Source organism: Plutella xylostella, chromosome 19 (genome assembly GCF_932276165.1).
Source record: "Plutella xylostella chromosome 19, ilPluXylo3.1, whole genome shotgun sequence".
Classification (NCBI taxonomy): Eukaryota; Metazoa; Arthropoda; class Insecta; order Lepidoptera; family Plutellidae; genus Plutella; species Plutella xylostella.
The window spans coordinates 1,117,608-1,135,416 of record NC_063999.1 but is presented as its reverse complement, the minus strand read 5'-3'; the positions used below and the strand labels follow the sequence as shown (position 1 = coordinate 1,135,416).

The following is a 17,809-nucleotide window of genomic DNA, read 5'->3' as shown; positions in this document are numbered from 1 at the left end:
TGCCGAAGAACCGATAACCAACGGGGCAAAGAGTTCTAAAGTGGAGACCATGACTAGCAGGCGTAGCGTGACGCCCTATCCGGCCCGCTGGACTGACGACCTCACAAATGTGGTGGGATGAGGGTGGCCAAGGACATAGTGTTGTGGTACTGCCTGGGAGAGGCGTATAACCAGCAGTGGATGACTACGATGATGATGATGATGATGATTTTGTAGGACGATCATCATCATCAGCCAATAATCATCCACGGCTGGACATAGGCCTCGTCCTACGCTACGCTTGCTTGTCCTAGTCTCCACTGAGAAATCGTTTGCCCAAGGAGCGCCCCAACACTCGGTCCTCGGCCTTCCTCATCCAGCCACTACCGGCGACCCGCCTAAGGTCGTCGGTCCAGAAGTGCGTCCGACGCTGCGTTTGCCTGTTCGTGGTCTCCGCTCAAGAACTCGTCTCATCATCGGTTATCGGCTATTCGGCTGATATGACCAGCTTTCTGCAATTTCAGCTTGTAGAATGTGTGCGTTGCACTAATTGCAATCACGTTCACGTCACGTTACGTACGTTTTATTTTCTCCCTACGAAAAAGCCATCGATTGTCGGTCGCGCTAACCCTCACATTTCACCGCTCCCGACAATCCGATCAAGCGGCGCGTGAGGTGTTAACGTTTGAAGCAATTTGCCTGTCCTTTATATCATTACCTTTGATTAGATTAACCCCTCGACTGTGTGTGTGTGTGGTTAATCTGCCGCAGACTGGTCGCGTGTCCTGATTAGGCTGGTGATTGGTGGGTTAGAGCTACTTGGTTTGTGTTCGACACATGTTTTGTGTGTTGCCGTGGCTCGGCCAGAGAAGAGAAGGAAAATAAATACAAGAGTAGTAGTCTTTTGTTAGTTCTTGTTATAGGTAAAACAGATATAGACTGTATTTTTATTTTTTAAGTAATTGACTGATCTGTTTTCTACCTGACGCCTTCCGCAAAAAAAAAAAACGGAAATTATTTGGATTACGGTTTTGGTGGCTTACAATAAATATAATTCGCGAAATATAAAATACGATTTAACTGCTGCTGTTACACAAGTGGGAGTGTACGAATATTGTCTAACCCATGAATAATTCCATCTTCCTACCATCCTATACCCCTGTAGGTTCTACCACAGTTGACTATATATACAAATAAATAAAAATAAATAAATAAATAAAATAAAATTTATTTGAGCAGTAAAATAGTAACATTACAATTAAATAGTGTCACTGTTACCCGTACTAGGTCATCCCTGTATTACAGGCAACAGTGCCCTCCATAAGATAGCACAGTTTGTGAGTTTTACTTGTACAATTTGGTAGACTTAATATAAATTTAACATGCTTAAAATTAACATGCAGACATAACTAATAAATTGAAACGTGTATTACAAAAACTTTATCACAAATAAGGTAAAACAAATGTTGTAGAATTATCTCTAAAATATAGAACTAGTATGTATTTAATAACTAAATACCTACTACAATAGATTAAATAATTAATGAAAATCCAGTATTGACAATATCCATGAGTAATTAATTAATTAAAATTATTTATTTTATATAAAATTAATTGCTACTAAATTTATTTTATTTAAAATTTTCATATTTATAATTAGATATTATTACAATAAAAATAAAAATATGCATATTTGATTTTTAGATTATTATTAGGCAATTGTGATTAGTAAATTTTCTGTTTCTGCATATGTTAACGACATTAGAAAAGTGGTAGTCCATTTTTTTAATTCAAATTTTTTTAGAGTATACAATGTGTTGAGTTGACTTAATTTATTATATAAAAATTTACCAATGGCCGGTTTGAAACCTCTTGCAAACTCAGTTCTGCAAGTGTCTAAATCGAAGACTATGTCCTTACGCCTTTTATATCTAAAGTTAGTTTTACCATGTTGTAGTGTAATAGAGTGTGCGTCAAGAACACAGTTCAAGATGAATGATTTCCTGATAGACAATATGCATGAGGAGTTGTAGACAATAGTTGTTGGGGTTCTAATAGGCAGGTATAAACAGACTTTTAGAGCAGCTCGCTGACCACGCTCTAGTGGTATACAGGTGTACCACAGCTACGATCTTCGTACCACTTCCTATACCACGGCATCTTCTAAAACAGTTGACTACATACGCAGGATATTCCACAGGTCCGGTCCTTGTATTATTTGCTTACCCTTGCACGTTTTACCACAGTTGACTACATATACAGGATGCCCCATAGATCCGATCTTCGTATTATTTCCTATTCCCCTGCACGTTTTACCACAGTTCACTACATATACAGGCTGCTCCACAGATCTGATCTTAGTATTATTTCTTATACCCATGTAGGCCTATCACAAGTGCTGTTGACTCAATAAGTCGCTAGCGTAACTCGTTAGCAATTTGTATGACATCTTGATCAGCGTCACTGTCGGTAACGTTAGAAACTGATAAAACGCATACAAATTCCAGTGACTTTATCGACAACACTGGTTATCGCACTAATGCACGTTCTGCCACAGTTGACTACATATACAGGGTGTCCACAGATCCGGTTCCCGCAGCGGCGTGACTCCGGGGTGTACGAGTGCCAGGTGGGCACCACGCCGCCCATCGGGCACCGGATGTACCTCTCCGTTGTCGGTGAGTTTTGTCATCCTGCAGGGCTAGCACGGGGCCCAAGACATGATAAAAGTTTTGCGTCACGCTCGCTCTCATCGAGCGGCAACGAGGTCTTGCGCTCCGTGCTAGGATAGATGTATAATGTACGAGCTGGAATTCTATCGGTATTGTATACCATCTCTAAAAGGTACAAAATAAGTTTTTTATTTTTATTTAATGGATACGTGTAATCAATGTGAAAATGTGACCTAAAATTTATGATACACTTTATATCATCATATTTAGATAGTATTTCAGCTGACAAAGTTTATTGTCGAAGCACAGTTTTGAATACACGGACAATTTCAAAGTCAAATACCTACAATCCAACTCCAATGCTGCATTGCAACTACAAACGTTGACTTTGACTTTACTACTCTGCTTTATTGTTTGAACTTCAAAACGCAGTTTTGTTTCTATCTTGTTTGTTTGTACCGCTACCTTTACTTAACTATATACTACGTGAAAAAGTGCAAAGAATGCGATATCGTAAGCAGAAAGAGACTCATTTTTTCAGCTCCTTGTTAAGAGTACACGTATTTATAAAATCTATATAAGTTCCTTCCCTTATAATGTAGCGCAATAGCGATAACGGTCATATTTATACTGACTCAGTATGATACCACAGCGATAGATAGGACCGGTTTTTTAATCCGAGGTCAACTGTAACGTGTTAAGCATGCAGCAGCCTACATACGGATTATATTGGTTTTTAACTAATGGCTACCATTTTTGACCAATGGTTGAGTTAACTACGAATCACAAACCTGGACATAGGTACCCCTTTGATACACAGGTAAAAAACCGTTCGTAATTAAATTAATGGCCAGATCTGATCCTTCCTTCCTCCACAGAGCCGCTAACAACGATCCTGGGCGGGCCCGAGCTGTTCATCAACCAGGGCAGCACCATCAACCTGACGTGCGTGGTGCAACACTCCCCCGAGCCGCCGCCGGCCATCCGGTGGACGCACAACGATGAGGTACGGTGGACGTTTAATGAACAGGTCAGATATGGCACGAAGCGATTTGTACCCACCGTCTGAGTCTTTAGTGCGGGTTTTATAGTTGGTCGAAAACTATAAAGCGTTTTTAACCCTTAATAAGGCATGGCATTAAAAAAAATCATTGTTTTTTGCCCGTTACTCAAGGTATAATATAAGGTAACTTGGGAACTATTTTCCCTTTGCCTTATTAGGGGTAGCTAAAATAGTGGCGCCTCTAGCGGAGACTATCATGAAACTTTTGACAGATAGCGTATACAGAAGAAAATGTAAACTTGTTTTGTTTTCGTTCATTGCAAAACCCGTGCTAGAGGCCCTCTGTTGTGTTATTTTGTTAGTAACTGTGGATTATTAACCATTGGCTATCAGTTTGTTTGTCTACTCTCCAGAGTTTCCCATTGTCATCGAACACCTTGTATGTACTTACTCGGTGATAATACTACCTGAGGGGACAGGTTTCTTTGCCCCGCACTGTACAAGTTACAGTTGATATGTCACTCGGGGAGGCTCTTTTCGCGAAGGGAGTGTAAGTCCCTTATTATTAATCATCAAGCATCTTTGAAATTACTCTGTTATAATATGTTTCTTTCTCACTAGCTCATCATTAAATATATAATTATAACCTATTATTAATATAGATTTGTAATGGACGGTTGGTGCAAGTCGCAAGTTGATTCTGTATTTATTTTTTCTCTGTATCCGGTTAATAGCTACTCTAAAAATAAAATATGACTACCTTACTGAAATAGGAATTCTCACAACCAGACTATTTCCAGATATCATGTCTAGTACCTAGTAGTATTTAAACCGTGCAATTATTTAGCACAACTGCAATTGTCGGTAAAACCCACGCGTATATGGATAGTGGGTACTGAAATAAACCATTGCAATCTGAACTACGCTTCTCTCTCCAGTTACTATCAATAAGGCACGTAAAAATTTGCAATCCTAACTAATATTATAAATGCGAAAGTAACTGTGTCTGTCTGTCTGTCTGTTACTAATAATAATAATAATAAATAACTTTTATTGATCCAAAAACATGTAAAAATATACATCGAGTGAACACTATAAATATGGTAAACCTTGCCACCTAAACTAGGTTTAAAGCCTGTAATATAGGTGACAAGCTCTTCCGTTAAATCTAAGTAAGAGCATGTGAATGTATACAATTTTACAGACAAAAAGTATTGACAAAAACAAGAAAATTAAAAATAACATGCAAACTTAACTAACTATAATATCTTTTGAAAAACAATTTTGAATGTTATATAATATATTTATGTATATAATCACTAAGATTATTAATTTTTATATGTATGTAGGTATCTAGTTAGTAGACTAAATTTATAAGCAAATAGCAGCTATACCTCACAGATAATTAATTTGAGTTACAGTATTTTCATTATAGAAGGAACTACATTATCCCCGAAGGGGTGATATTAATAATTTTTCTGTCTCTTCATAATTAAGTGGTTTGAGCCAGTTTAAAAGTATTCGCTTGATTTCAAATTTATTTAGAGCATGAATATTATATAATTTGTTAGCAACATTATAAAGAAATCCACCAAGGTAGGTCTCTAATCTGTTAATAAAACAAGTCTTAAAGCCTTCAGTTTTAGAGATGTTATGGGAACGACGGGTCGCGATGGTGGCACAGGAGGGAGAATAATGCGTAGACGAATGGTACCGAATTATAGCACACTGGATATATAACTGCCTCACCGTAAGCACACCGCACTCTCTGAATAGGTCGGAAGTTGGGTATCTGATGGGCTTGAAAGAGCTTACTTTCAGTATTGCTCTTTGAGCGCGCTCAAGTGGTAGCAAGTACGTTTTGAACGTACCTCCCCAAGAATTAATGCAATACGTAAGTATTGATTGGCAAAGCGTAAAATATACCATTTTAAGGAGACAAGGGTTAGCTATATGGCGTAAAGTGCTAAAAATTGCCATCAGTCTTCTTATTCTTAGGGTAAGGTTGGCAATATGGTACTTAAATGTAAGATTACAGTCGATAACAACTCCTAAATACTTTATTTTATCTACACTTTCAAGTAGAGTGCAGTTGCAATCCTGTGAAGCCGATGAAGCATCGCCGGGGCAGATGTGAGCCCGGATTTTGAGGGACTGAATTGATTTCCGAGGTTTGCGAATAGAAAAGGACATATACTTGGTTTTATCTGCATTTAACGTCAAACTATTTATGAGTAACCAATTGTTTATTATGTTAAAACCGATTTGGGCGCAGTTAAAAGTATCGTTCCAGTCGTCCCCTTGAAACAAAAGCGCCGTGTCATCGGCAAAGGTAACGATTTTACCTTTAAGCAAATCTATGCTACACAGCTCATTTATGTATAGCAAAAAGAGGGTTGGCCCAAGGATGCTACCCTGTGGGACACCATAAGTAACAGGTAATGGATCGCTAACGTAATTTCCCACCCTAACAACTTGAACCCTGTCTGTAAGATAGTCTCTGAACAAGTCTAGAGGGACACCACGAACTCCAACGCTTTCAAGCTTGCACAATAACTTCGGAACCGATACCGTGTCGAAAGCTTTTGCCAAGTCTAGAAATATTCCTAAGCATTTCTTCCCTTTGTCTAAATTTGTAGCAATAAAGTTAGTCAGCTGCGACACTGCATCGGCCGTTGATTTGCCACTTCGGAAGCCGAACTGATTAGGAGACAAAATAGACATTGACTCGAGGTATGAGACAAGACGGTTGTTCAATAGACGTTCCAATATTTTCGATAGCGTAGGCAAGATAGAAATCGGTCTATAGTTATTGATCAACGTTCTGTCACCAGCCTTGTATACAGGTATAATAATTGCCTTTTTGAAAGCGGTGGGAAAAATACCTGTGGTGAGGGCCAGATTGCAGATATGGGTGAGAGGTGATATTAGGTATTCTTTGTTTTGTTTGATGACTTTTGAGGAGATGCCATCCCATCCTACTGAGCCAAGTAATTTAAGGGAATCAATAGTAGCATTTATTTCAAATTGGTCAGTTGGAATCATTGTAAATGAATTTGGAAGCTCCGCTGGTGGAGAATGACGCCGAGGTATATCGAGGTTAGCTATTTTCTCTGCCAGATTTTTACCTACGTTAGCGAAAAAGGAGTTTGTTTTATTTACAGCGACAGTCGGTGAGCTATCCGATTTCAGTATGTCCTGGGCAGAATCCTTTTTAGGTTTACGGTGAGTAATGCTGTTAATAGCTTCCCATGTTTTTTTGATTCCCAAATTGCTAGCACTTTCTAGTTCATTTCGATCATACTGCCTTTTTATTTTTTTAATTAATTTCCCGCAAAAATTCCTATACCGCGAATAGGTGAGTTTTAAAAGATAATTATCTGGATCCTTCCTAACTTCACTGTGTAACTTGTCTCTATGTTTGACACAACGAAGAAGACCTGGTGTCATCCACTGCTTTAAAACCACTTTTCTTCTAGGTATCTTGACATAGATAGTATTTTTAGTGACTATATCCGAAATACACCGGACCAGGTAGTCAGTTGCTATGTTGCAGTCGTTAGATTCTAATATTGGACTAAAATTTAAATTTGAGAGATCTTTGCTTATCGCCGGAAAGATAATTTTGGGTACAGTGGTACATGGTTTGAATTTTTTGAGGTCAGATTTTAGTGAAAATAATATTGAATCATGATCCGTTATAGAGCTCTTTATCACTAAAGTGGTGGTGGCATTATTACTTCTTACGAGCACGTGATCTAAACAGCTGTTAACTCTTGTAGGGATGGTGTGAGAGGGCCAGAAACCTAAAGAATGAGTCATGTTTAGGTACTCCTCAGCATGCCGGTCTGTCGACATAGGAGTAATGTCAATGTTGATATCTCCAACTAATACAATATTTTTATATCTAAGAAGTGAACCGAGAAGCGAGCTTAGAGAATCTAGGAAATTCTCAATTGACTTGTAAGAAGGTGATCGATATATAGAGACTATTGCAGTAGATTCAATGATTGAAACTAGGCAATTAGCATCTTGGAATTTTGGCTCATAAGATTGACTAGATATATCACTTCTGATGTACACAATGACACCATCATTTTGTAAAATATAGTTGCTAGTTATATAGGTGTAGTAACCGTCAAGTGGAGGGGCAGAATTATTTACCGATAACCAACATTCCGTTAACACAATAATATCCGGTAGTAAGCCAATTCGAGTTAGGAGAGTGGAAAAACTGTGAAAGTTACACCAAGCACTTCTGATATTTTGCGTTATAATAGTAAATGAATTTTCCTGCGATAACATATATTTAGGGCAATCCTCAGCACTACATATCAAAGACTCTGGGTTAGAAAGGCTATCCAATATGTTAGAATTAAAATTAAAGTTATCATCCATTTGTATATTTGTTAGCAAATACACTAGCAACATTAACCACAGGGGTAATTAACTGTTTTGGGACAGAAATATTTAACTGACAGAGTAGCCCAATAATAAGTGGGTAGCTAACTGCAGCGTGAGTCATCAGTCGGTTAATACTGCTTTTAAATGAGAGGATTACAATACGAGAGATGCTAAATAAATAAATGCTAAAGTACAAGCTGTTAGGCCTAGCGATCATATCAGAATTCTTTATACCTAAAAATATCAGAGGTTGGATTACATGCAAGCATAGTTTACAGAGTTTTATTTTAACATCATTCAAACCACATACATTTTTTTGAGGTTGTAACAATAGCATACAGAAATAAAGCATTAACCTAAATAAAATAATTAACCTTTTAGTAGCATGCATTAGGTAGGTAGAGCAAAAATATACTAGTCATTTACTTAATGAAGTTTCATTCTTCTTTAATTCATCCAAATGAGCTTCACTCCTTATCATTATATGAGGTCTGCCTTCTTCTTTTCGCAAGAACACGCGCCCATTCGACGACCAAGTGTAGGCAAAGTTAAATTTCTTAGCGAATTCACGGGCGCAAAAGAATAAGCGCTTAGTGTTTGCTGATAGGAGTTCAGATGCGAATATCGGCTGTTTAGTACCTGCCATTCCTAGGTTAAGAGAGCTCAGTTTGTCAGTGGGATGAGATTTGTTGTAGACTTTTATTCCATCCAGAATTTGAGATTTCTTAAGCGTGTTGCACAGTTCAATGCAAACTGAGGATGATGTTGTCTCCTTTTTAGAAGGTAATCGGTAGACGTCACGGATGTCAATATCTCTAATACTCAGTTCGAGTGAGTCACACAACTTAAGGACGCTATTATATAACTGATCCCTTTTCTCTCCTGGAATTTTGGGGACGTTTCTCAGCTCAACACTTGTTTTAAGAGAAGTAAACTCTACATAATCTAATTTGCTCTCGATTTGCGCGACACTCAGCTCGAGTTTTTTCTTTTCTTGCTCAAGATAAGAGAGTTTAGTTTCTATATTTTTCATGTCTTCACTCAGACCATTCATCGCTTTTTCTATCTCTTTGTTGGTGGTTTGAATGGATTTATTTTGTTCCTGGATGGATATTATACGATCTTCCAACTTATCGAGGCGAAGAGAGTGGTTAGCCATCAGAGTTTTCATGGATGTGAGAAGTTCCTCCTTCAGATTACTCATTTCATCTGCAAAATCAGTGCTATGGGATCTCTGTCGTTTATTCCGCTGAGTTGCAGAGCTTTGTTGTACATTTAATGTACTGGACTCTGATAAATTAATTTGAGTTTTGTCCGGTTTAGCAGCTTTGGACGGCGGCGATCTTTGACATTTTGACATTGTTAATTACAATGTGTGGACAGAAAACTTTGCGCTACCAGGATCACAGCAAATGCAGGAGATCGTCGCTATCGCTCGGGCCGATGACGTGACCGCGATGACGTCAAATAGATCGGTAACAACTCGCGCCCGCTACCAGGGGCGCAGACAGAAGTAGGAGCTGCAGTTAACCGGTACACCGGTGGGCGTGGCTTGGACGTAATGAGCTGTCAATCAACTTTGGTTACTCACGCGCCGCTGCGCCGCTAGACCTCTTCTGGTGTCATGCGCTCCTATTATTACAGCTGATTTAACTTGCACAGAATTACTTTATATTATTTAAAAATAAATTCGACACTCTAATTGCACGTTTACACTCGAGAGCGGGCCGGGGGGAAGAGGACTACTCTTTCACGCCAAAACTACTGAACGGATTTGAAAGAAATTTGGTATACATACGGTCTAGACCCTGGGAAAGAACATAGGCTACTTTTTATCCCGGAATTCCCACGGGAAAACTATTTAAGGCGAAGCGAAGCGCGCGGGAACAGCTTGTCAGATATAAAAGAGCGATTTTTATTCGCATTTTCTTTTAGGACCGTACATATTTCTCCACATAATGCCTGACCCCAGATAAGTCAGCAATTTAGATCGGTATCGATATTGTTCATTCGGACTTAAAGCCGAGCGATATGAATCTTTTAATAAATTGAAAGAATGTGAAGTTATATTCTGTGCTGTTTTCTTTTTTGTAAGAATGCAAAAGTTATTCAACCCCTGATGGTATGGGTGTCTGCATTGAAGTGTGTGAATCTCCAAAACGTGTGAAGTAAATTGATTTGAAGGTGAATTTTTAGTTTCAAAAGAATTCTCGTAGTTTTAGAATATGAAATTAGATCTGAATAAGCCTTGAATGAAATAGTAACTAAGTGGACAGGATATACGCCATTTTTATTTCTCCTAAGTATAAAAATACTTTTGGTGTAATATAACTATCTATTGATATCGAACTTTGAAACAAAAGCAGTTTTTTTTACATTTTGAGTAACAAAAGTTGCTAAAACTTTTAAAACGATTAAATGGCAATAGCGTTCATAAATTTCAATCGCCCATAATGTGTTATCTGGCGTTGGCACGTCCACTTACAATTTCATTAACTTTAACTATTCTGGAATGGCCTGCCAAAAAGTGCGCCCGTTTTATCGACTTCCAGTTAGTGAAGCAAAGAGTCGATGTTCCAACTTGTATTATAAACTAGAGGATCCGGGATGTGGACCAAAACAAAAAACAACTATAATAGCACACACTGCCTGATGTTCGACGTCGATAAAAAGAACTATACATATACAGGGTGTTGGAAAAGTGGTAAGTATTGTAAACTCAAAGGGGATGACTCAGGAGGGCATTTGAACAACTTTTGTTGTGCGACGCTTGTAAATTTAGCTTCTTCATAGTCATTTTCTTGGTCACGTGACTTTCGTGCGATGAAATAACTGCAGATTTATTTTGACGCGAATTTCCAAAAGCCCTAGGTAAAACAAAAGTGGTTCACTGTTCATTATGACCCCCTGAATCACCCTTTCGACTTACCATACTAGTTTTGCAACACCCTGCACAGCTCGACCGTTTCTGGGTCACGGATACTTACAAACGCTAATAGCAGCACACAGCTGCTTAGCATTCAGGCCGACAAACAATCTCCTTATCTCACCATTCCGCTATTTACAGTAACTGTCTTGAAACTGTTTGCTGGTCCAAATTGCGCAGTCAGGAGCGGGGGTGGTTCCGATTTTTATTTACAAGAAAGCGGCAGTCGATTTGATTCTCTGCCAGGATGAGCTGTGACCAGGGGGGTTACTCTCTAAATTGACGAACTAAAGACAAGAATTGTCACACAATAGACTTGCTTCATACAACGAAATATAACCGTGGTTAGCGCTGCGTTGCTTTTACGAAATTTCGAAGCGCTGCGTTAACTATGGCTCTATCTTACTTATTGATGCAATAAAAGATTGAGTATTGAGTATCTTGTTGTATTAAGTTCTTCGTTTTAATTCTTGTTCGTTCGTTCATCGGTAGAGTGACCCTCCAGTGACCCGGGGGCATGGCCTCATGGTTGCCAGCGTGGCAATCGTCTGAGACGCCTGCCCATTGTTAGATTGCATTTTATGCCCCAGTTTTTGAGACGCCACGCTCGCCGGTTTGGGGCTGTTGGCAGTTTTGACAAAATTGATGGCTGTTACTGCCTTGTTTGGCAGGCTTAAGCTTTGGTGAAACTTTGAGATGGCAGTGGGAATTGTCATTGCGTTTGTGGGAAATTGTTTACTTACGTAAGTCGTCATTAACACAAGTGTCTGGCCGAGTTTGTCCGCTGTTGTTTTTTTGGTATATGGGAATATAAATATGCTAAGCAATGCGGGAAACCTTGGCTAAATAACGGTGTAAATCATAATTCTGCTCATTCCAAAAGTGTGGTAAAAGGAAAGTACTGTTGAAATTTTCCTGTTTCGTGTTTAATATCAAATGGAAATAGCACATAATTATTATTCCTGTAAGAGAATGTTACCTTACCTTTTTACACCCATTCGTCCCAGTTTTTTCGCACCGTAATTTTTTGTGCTATAAAAGAGTAAAGGAATTTGCTAAAAAGCATTTCCAGAATCCACATTTGGCGAAGCTCCAACGTTACCATTCCGCGTAGCTGTCTATATGTGGACGTAAAAATATAAAAACAGTCTTTAAATGAAATTGTTTGCCGGTCAAAGTTTAGCATCGTTCCGTTTTAGCGTTTGACATAAAACGCTTGACCAAGATATGCTTCCGAAAATTTTATTTCACCTACACTACGAGTATACATGGAGAGAAAATAATGAAATTAGCTCGATTTCTGTTCTTTGTCTAGCGTCTTGCACTATTCCGTTTGACTGTGCCGTTGCTGCGACTGCTATAAGACCGAATTACTTTATTGAATGTTATAATAAAAGTAAATTAGCCGAGAACACGATAAACTTTTAACGCAACCGTATTATTCGTTATCAAATTATTTCTGTATGTTTATAATAATAATATAATATAAACACTCACACCTTGTACTAATGTACTCCCTTGCGGGGTAGGCAGAGGTGCATTGCTGCTGTATGTTTGTATCGACAAATACGGACTCCATATTCTTTATTCAGCCCGAACATTATGGACCACTTTTGTTCTACAATTTCAGACTATTCGTAAATAAAATTATACTCCCCACAGTCTCAATATTAAAAACATACGTGACCAACAAATTGTCTAAGCATAATCTTCGACTAATCAAAGTGCATAATATGGATACTTACTTACCCAATTATTTTTATCACGAATTTCCAAAATCTGCAGAACCAAGATTATTCAGGATGAACACCTGAGTGAATCCCTCGCTTTCGAATTACTTACCCTTTTTTCCACCCGTTCGCGTTACACTTTTTCAAAACTCCTCTACAACCCTCCCTTTTCCCCCCAGGAGATAAACTACGACTCGCCGCGCGGCGGGGTCTCAGTCATCACGGAGAAGGGGGAGACCACCACGTCGCACCTGCTAGTGCAGCGCGCGCGGCAGCCGGACTCCGGGCGGTACACGTGCTCCCCGGCTAATGCCAACCCGCGGTCCGTGCTCGTGCATGTGTTGAGCGGTGAGTTGTTATTCTGTATCATCTTCATCAGCCTATGTCAAGTTGTCAACCCACTGCAGGGTATAGGCCTCCTCCATGTTATGGCAAGTGCCACGGTCCTGTGCTACACTCATCCAATTTGGTTCATCTTAGTAGTTACTCTCCTAATGACATCGGACCAACGAGTCGGCGGTATACCGACTGATCGATTTTATTGTATTATAATAGGAAAATTTACAGCTATAACACAATATCGACATCTTAGGTAAGTAGCTACTAGCCAATCACAAGTTCCCGCATGTGGTTGTAATTATTATTATTATTTTTTTTTATTATTTATTATTTTCTTTATTTTGGCTACAAACAGTCATTACAAGACATATACTATGCTAGTTATCTCTAATAAACTATTACAGACCAAAAAGAGCCGAATATTAATTACTAAATAGTCTTTCATTTAGAGCATTTAGGGTTACTTAAGTAAGTACATAATTTATCAGACAGTTAAGCTAAACAGTATGTCGTTCATTAGCTTTACTATAAAAGAAAAATGTTCAAGTGTACATAGTTATACATTCTTATACATAATTATGCTTAATATATTAGGAGGGTAGTATACAAAAATACGACTAAGTATATCAGGCCCGGTAACCGGTTACAACTAACACCGGAGCGTGCATACCTACTAAGACAATGTATGTATAGCCAGTTAGTACATGGTATTGTCTATAATTATTATTTATTTTACCACAAATTTATAGGAACTTTACTATGACGGTTAAAGCCGTGCGATACAAATCTTACACACAATGCGTGATATAAATCTTATTAGTTCCATTTTAAAGTAAAGTTTGAAAGTACTTGGGCAATTACAAACCTAAAGTGTTTGTTAGCAACTAGCTATAAGAATACTAGTAGATAATTATAATCTTGAGTAGGTATGTAGGTATATAAAAGATACTCATATTGAAAAGGCAGACATAACGTTATCTATTCTCAATAACGATAGTAAAGCAAGTAGGTAGCTAAGTGACAAACAATAGTTAGTTCATAAAGAGAATAAGATGAAAGATACAAGCAATTCTAACCTTTAGCGACATACAATAATGATTAAATTAGTCAGTATGTGATGAGTTCTTTATGAGGTAGAATTAAAGTTACTAGGTTGTAGGTTGGTGTAATTTATTATATGTATGCAGAGTAATTTAAGTGTAAGTTTTATGTCCATAACGTATTAATAGGTAACACAAAAAATTATGAGGATTCTATGAACTCAAATAGGTACATATATTTATACTATGGTTTTACCTACAACTTTTCTGTGTCTGCTTCGTCTGAATGGGCACGATTATAATAATTATCATTACTTACAACCTTACAAGTATGACCTTACAGGTACAATATATTTTAACAGGTAGGTACAGTTACAGTTAACAGTTGAAACAGATTTGTGTTATTTTCTTTTTTGTTGAGGAATGAAGGCAGGTAATTAGTAAATACCTATTGAAGGTAACCCTGTTTGACCCTACGATTCAATATAAATAATTATAGTCTTGGGTTCGGTATTTAAGAATAAGTAAACCATCAAACAGGGTGTTCAGGTATTAATGAAAAATTACATTTTGTACTTTGTAAGTTGTCCTGTCTGACCCTACGATTATTACTAAGTTCTAATCTTGGGATCGGTAAGGTAAGCCATCAAACAGGATATACTTAATTAAATAGACTGGTTTTAATTTTTGTATTTACCTATGTAGTAAGTGAATAATAAAAGGTACATAAACAAAGTAAATGGCACTACAAATACATAGTAGGGAAGTTATTAGGATCCTATGCAGCTTTTATTACACAATTAACACATAAGTAATGTTATATAGTTAGGTACATTTAAGAGGTTACGGTATAATTTTTGTTACATAATAGCATGTATAGTTTATGCTTGAAGCTTTGTAAGGATACATTGAAGAGGTCTAAATCTAAGAATTGTTTATTGTAGGTATTTAGTGATCTCGGTATAAAGTGATTAAGAGTGTAGTTTTTGGTGAAGCGAGGTGGCTCAAACAGGTTCAGGGCACGAGAGGACCTGGCGGGCACTCGTCTACGGGCAACAAAGGTAACTTTGGATAATAGTGTTGGGGAATCAATCATATTGTTCAGTATTTTGTATAGATAAGCTAAATCAAATTGTACACGGCGGTTTTTTAAAGAAAGTAGGTTGTATTTTTTAAGTGAGCATTCGTAGGATATATTATTTATATTGTTACGATAATTAAGAATTTTAATAAACTTTTTTTGAACTTTTTCGATTCGTTGTATGTGTACATCATAATTCGGACTCCAAATTATACAGCTAAAATCTAGTAATGATCTAACGTAGGCAAAATAAAGAATTTTCAATGTGTCAGTACTACGAAAGGCTTTACTTATTCTGTTAATAAATGCTAGACTGTTTAATGCTCGTTGTATAATTGAGTCTATGTGAGAGTTAAAAGATAGTTTACTGTCCATAGTTATTCCTAAGTCCCTAATAGTGTTGACGCGTCTCAGCGTAATTGTAAGGATCATATTCTAGAACCCATCTCAAGAGTGCAGTGTGTAAACTCTCAAGAGTTAATGTATTCTGAAATCTGAAATTCGACACTCAGCGCTGAGATTGATTTAAACATCAGCTAGCCTAACACGGGGCGAAAGAAGCACACATCAGAAGGGCTAGTACGGGGCGCATTCAAGACGTGACAAGAGTTTTGCAACGCGCTCACTCACATCGCGCAGCCTCAAGAGAGAGCGCGACGGAGAACTTTTGTCATGTCTTAATAGGTACCGCCCCGTGCTACAGGGCCAGGACGTGAGAAAAGTTCTCCGTCGTTAATTTCTGGACTTATATTTTGCAATGCTACTTCATCTCCTTCTTCTTGCAACATCCTTCCACCCTAGTACATCTAACCATCAACCATTTCTATAAAAAACTTTTCTTCTACCAGGAGAGCACCCAGCGGCGATGCAGCACGGGGGCCAGCTGCGCATCCAGTACCCGCTATCGGCTGCCCTGCTCAGCGTCATCGTGACCATCATGGGCTGCTAGTACCCACACCCACTCATGCCACCCTGGTACTCGTACATCGGGTCAGCGAAATGGGGGATTTAGACGGAGTTTTAACTGTTTTATCACAAAAAAGTTAAGCTTGGTTTAACAGGACTTATGGTCTGATTCACAATGTCTGCATAATGGATATCTGTGGGATACATGCTGCCACTGTCTAAAACATAATGACAGAGAGTGTCAGTATATCTTTTGTCCAACATGTAGCCATTATCCAGACAATGTGAAAGAGGCCCTTAGACACGGGTTTTGACAGATACTTTAGGTGTTTGGAAGACAAAATACACCTTGTTTGTTTAGATACGCGTCAGGTTTTTGTGGTAAGACCGTTAGAGCGGTTTAGAAGCATTTATTGTAAGGTGAGGTTTGATTTCGAGATAGAATCTTGAGTCAAACTCGCTCTGCCAGATTTTCCTCTGTATGTAACATTACATTTGTAAAGACCTGTTCATCATGACTTATATTTAAGGTCTTTCGCTGATAGCTCTCTAGTAATAATTTAGACTCTAGTTTGTCACGTAAAGGTTCATAATGGCTTAATTTTCGACTGTAATTAGTCATTCAGTCCGTGACTACAGAAGCGTCACTCTAGCTTGCGAAAAACGAATTCGGTACGCTAAGGCCGTGTTCGCACCGCGAATATTTCGCCACGCGAATATTTTTCCGCAATTCTGTAACACATTATACGCGCGAAGGAAAATTCGCGCGAATTTTTTCCCGCAAGTACGGATTTTCTCAGCTGGGATCTGCATAGAAGTAACAATGTTCGCGCGAAATTTTATTCGCGGTGTGAAGAGGCGAACTTCGAGCGCGGAATATAATTCGCGGAATTAATTTCGCGCGGCGAAATATTCGCGGTGCGGACACGGCCTAAGACTCTATCTCGTTGTATTAAACGTACCGATGGCATGACAGTTCATTCATTCGTTTAATGTCAAGCTAGAGCAACCTTTCAGATTGTGTGGAAACATGGTGTGAGGCCGCACCTTTGACCTTAGGAGTGAAAGCGAAAAAAACATTTTTCATTTTTATGTTAGCGCTGTACAAAGTACGTTATGCTTTTAAATTTATTAGGTGTGAAGCACGGAGGGTCGGCAACTAGCTAATTAATTAAATTAGCAGTTTGAAGCACACCCACAGATTATTACGCTTGCGAGCGTCCACTTAACAGTGTAATAGTGTGTCAGAGTTCATTCATTTGCTGGAAACAGTAAGATTAAGTTTAAACAGTGCTAGTTAGGTCGTGGCCTGACACTCAAAGTCAGACACAAACTGTGCTAATTTGAACGCCTCAATAAGTATTTCATCAAAGGGGGTGACTCAGGGTGTCATTCTGAACAACTTAGGTTGCTCTGATACTGAAAATCTTGTGCACTTTCAAGTATATAATTAATTGGAACGAGATCTTAAGTTAGCTACAAAATTTATACAAATCCTTTTTAAATAATAATATTATTTTGCCGTTACGATTAGATTTTTTTATTTAATACAAACCCTAAACCATTAGAAATTATAGATTCTTAATAAGTATCGAATATCACATAACACCGATAGTTCAATACTTGTAATAGGTACATACAGTGTTAGCTAAGATACGGATCTGTACATGTAAATATAAATATACTAAAAGTATACATATTTATGTTTAGTCCGCTATGTATAATTCAT

The 17,809-nt window shown here is 38.1% G+C and overlaps 1 protein-coding gene across 2 annotated transcripts in view; it reads left to right on the top strand.

The window, feature by feature from the left end:
• The window catches only part of LOC105383359 (zwei Ig domain protein zig-8), a 28,440-nt gene extending 11,291 nt beyond the window's left edge, over positions 1 to 17,149 (top strand). Inside the window, exons 4-7 of one of the 2 annotated variants that reach the window (XM_048627994.1) lie at positions 2,564 to 2,657; positions 3,530 to 3,681; positions 12,894 to 13,062; positions 16,023 to 17,149. In XM_048627994.1, the coding sequence (XP_048483951.1) occupies positions 2,564 to 2,657; positions 3,530 to 3,681; positions 12,894 to 13,062; positions 16,023 to 16,123 (516 nt within the window). In that variant the 3' untranslated portion in view covers positions 16,124 to 17,149. The remainder of the gene's footprint in view (positions 1 to 2,563; positions 2,658 to 3,529; positions 3,682 to 12,893; positions 13,063 to 16,022) is intronic. The other variant, XM_048627995.1, reaches the window with a different exon arrangement.
• The last annotated feature ends 660 nt before the right edge of the window (positions 17,150 to 17,809 follow it).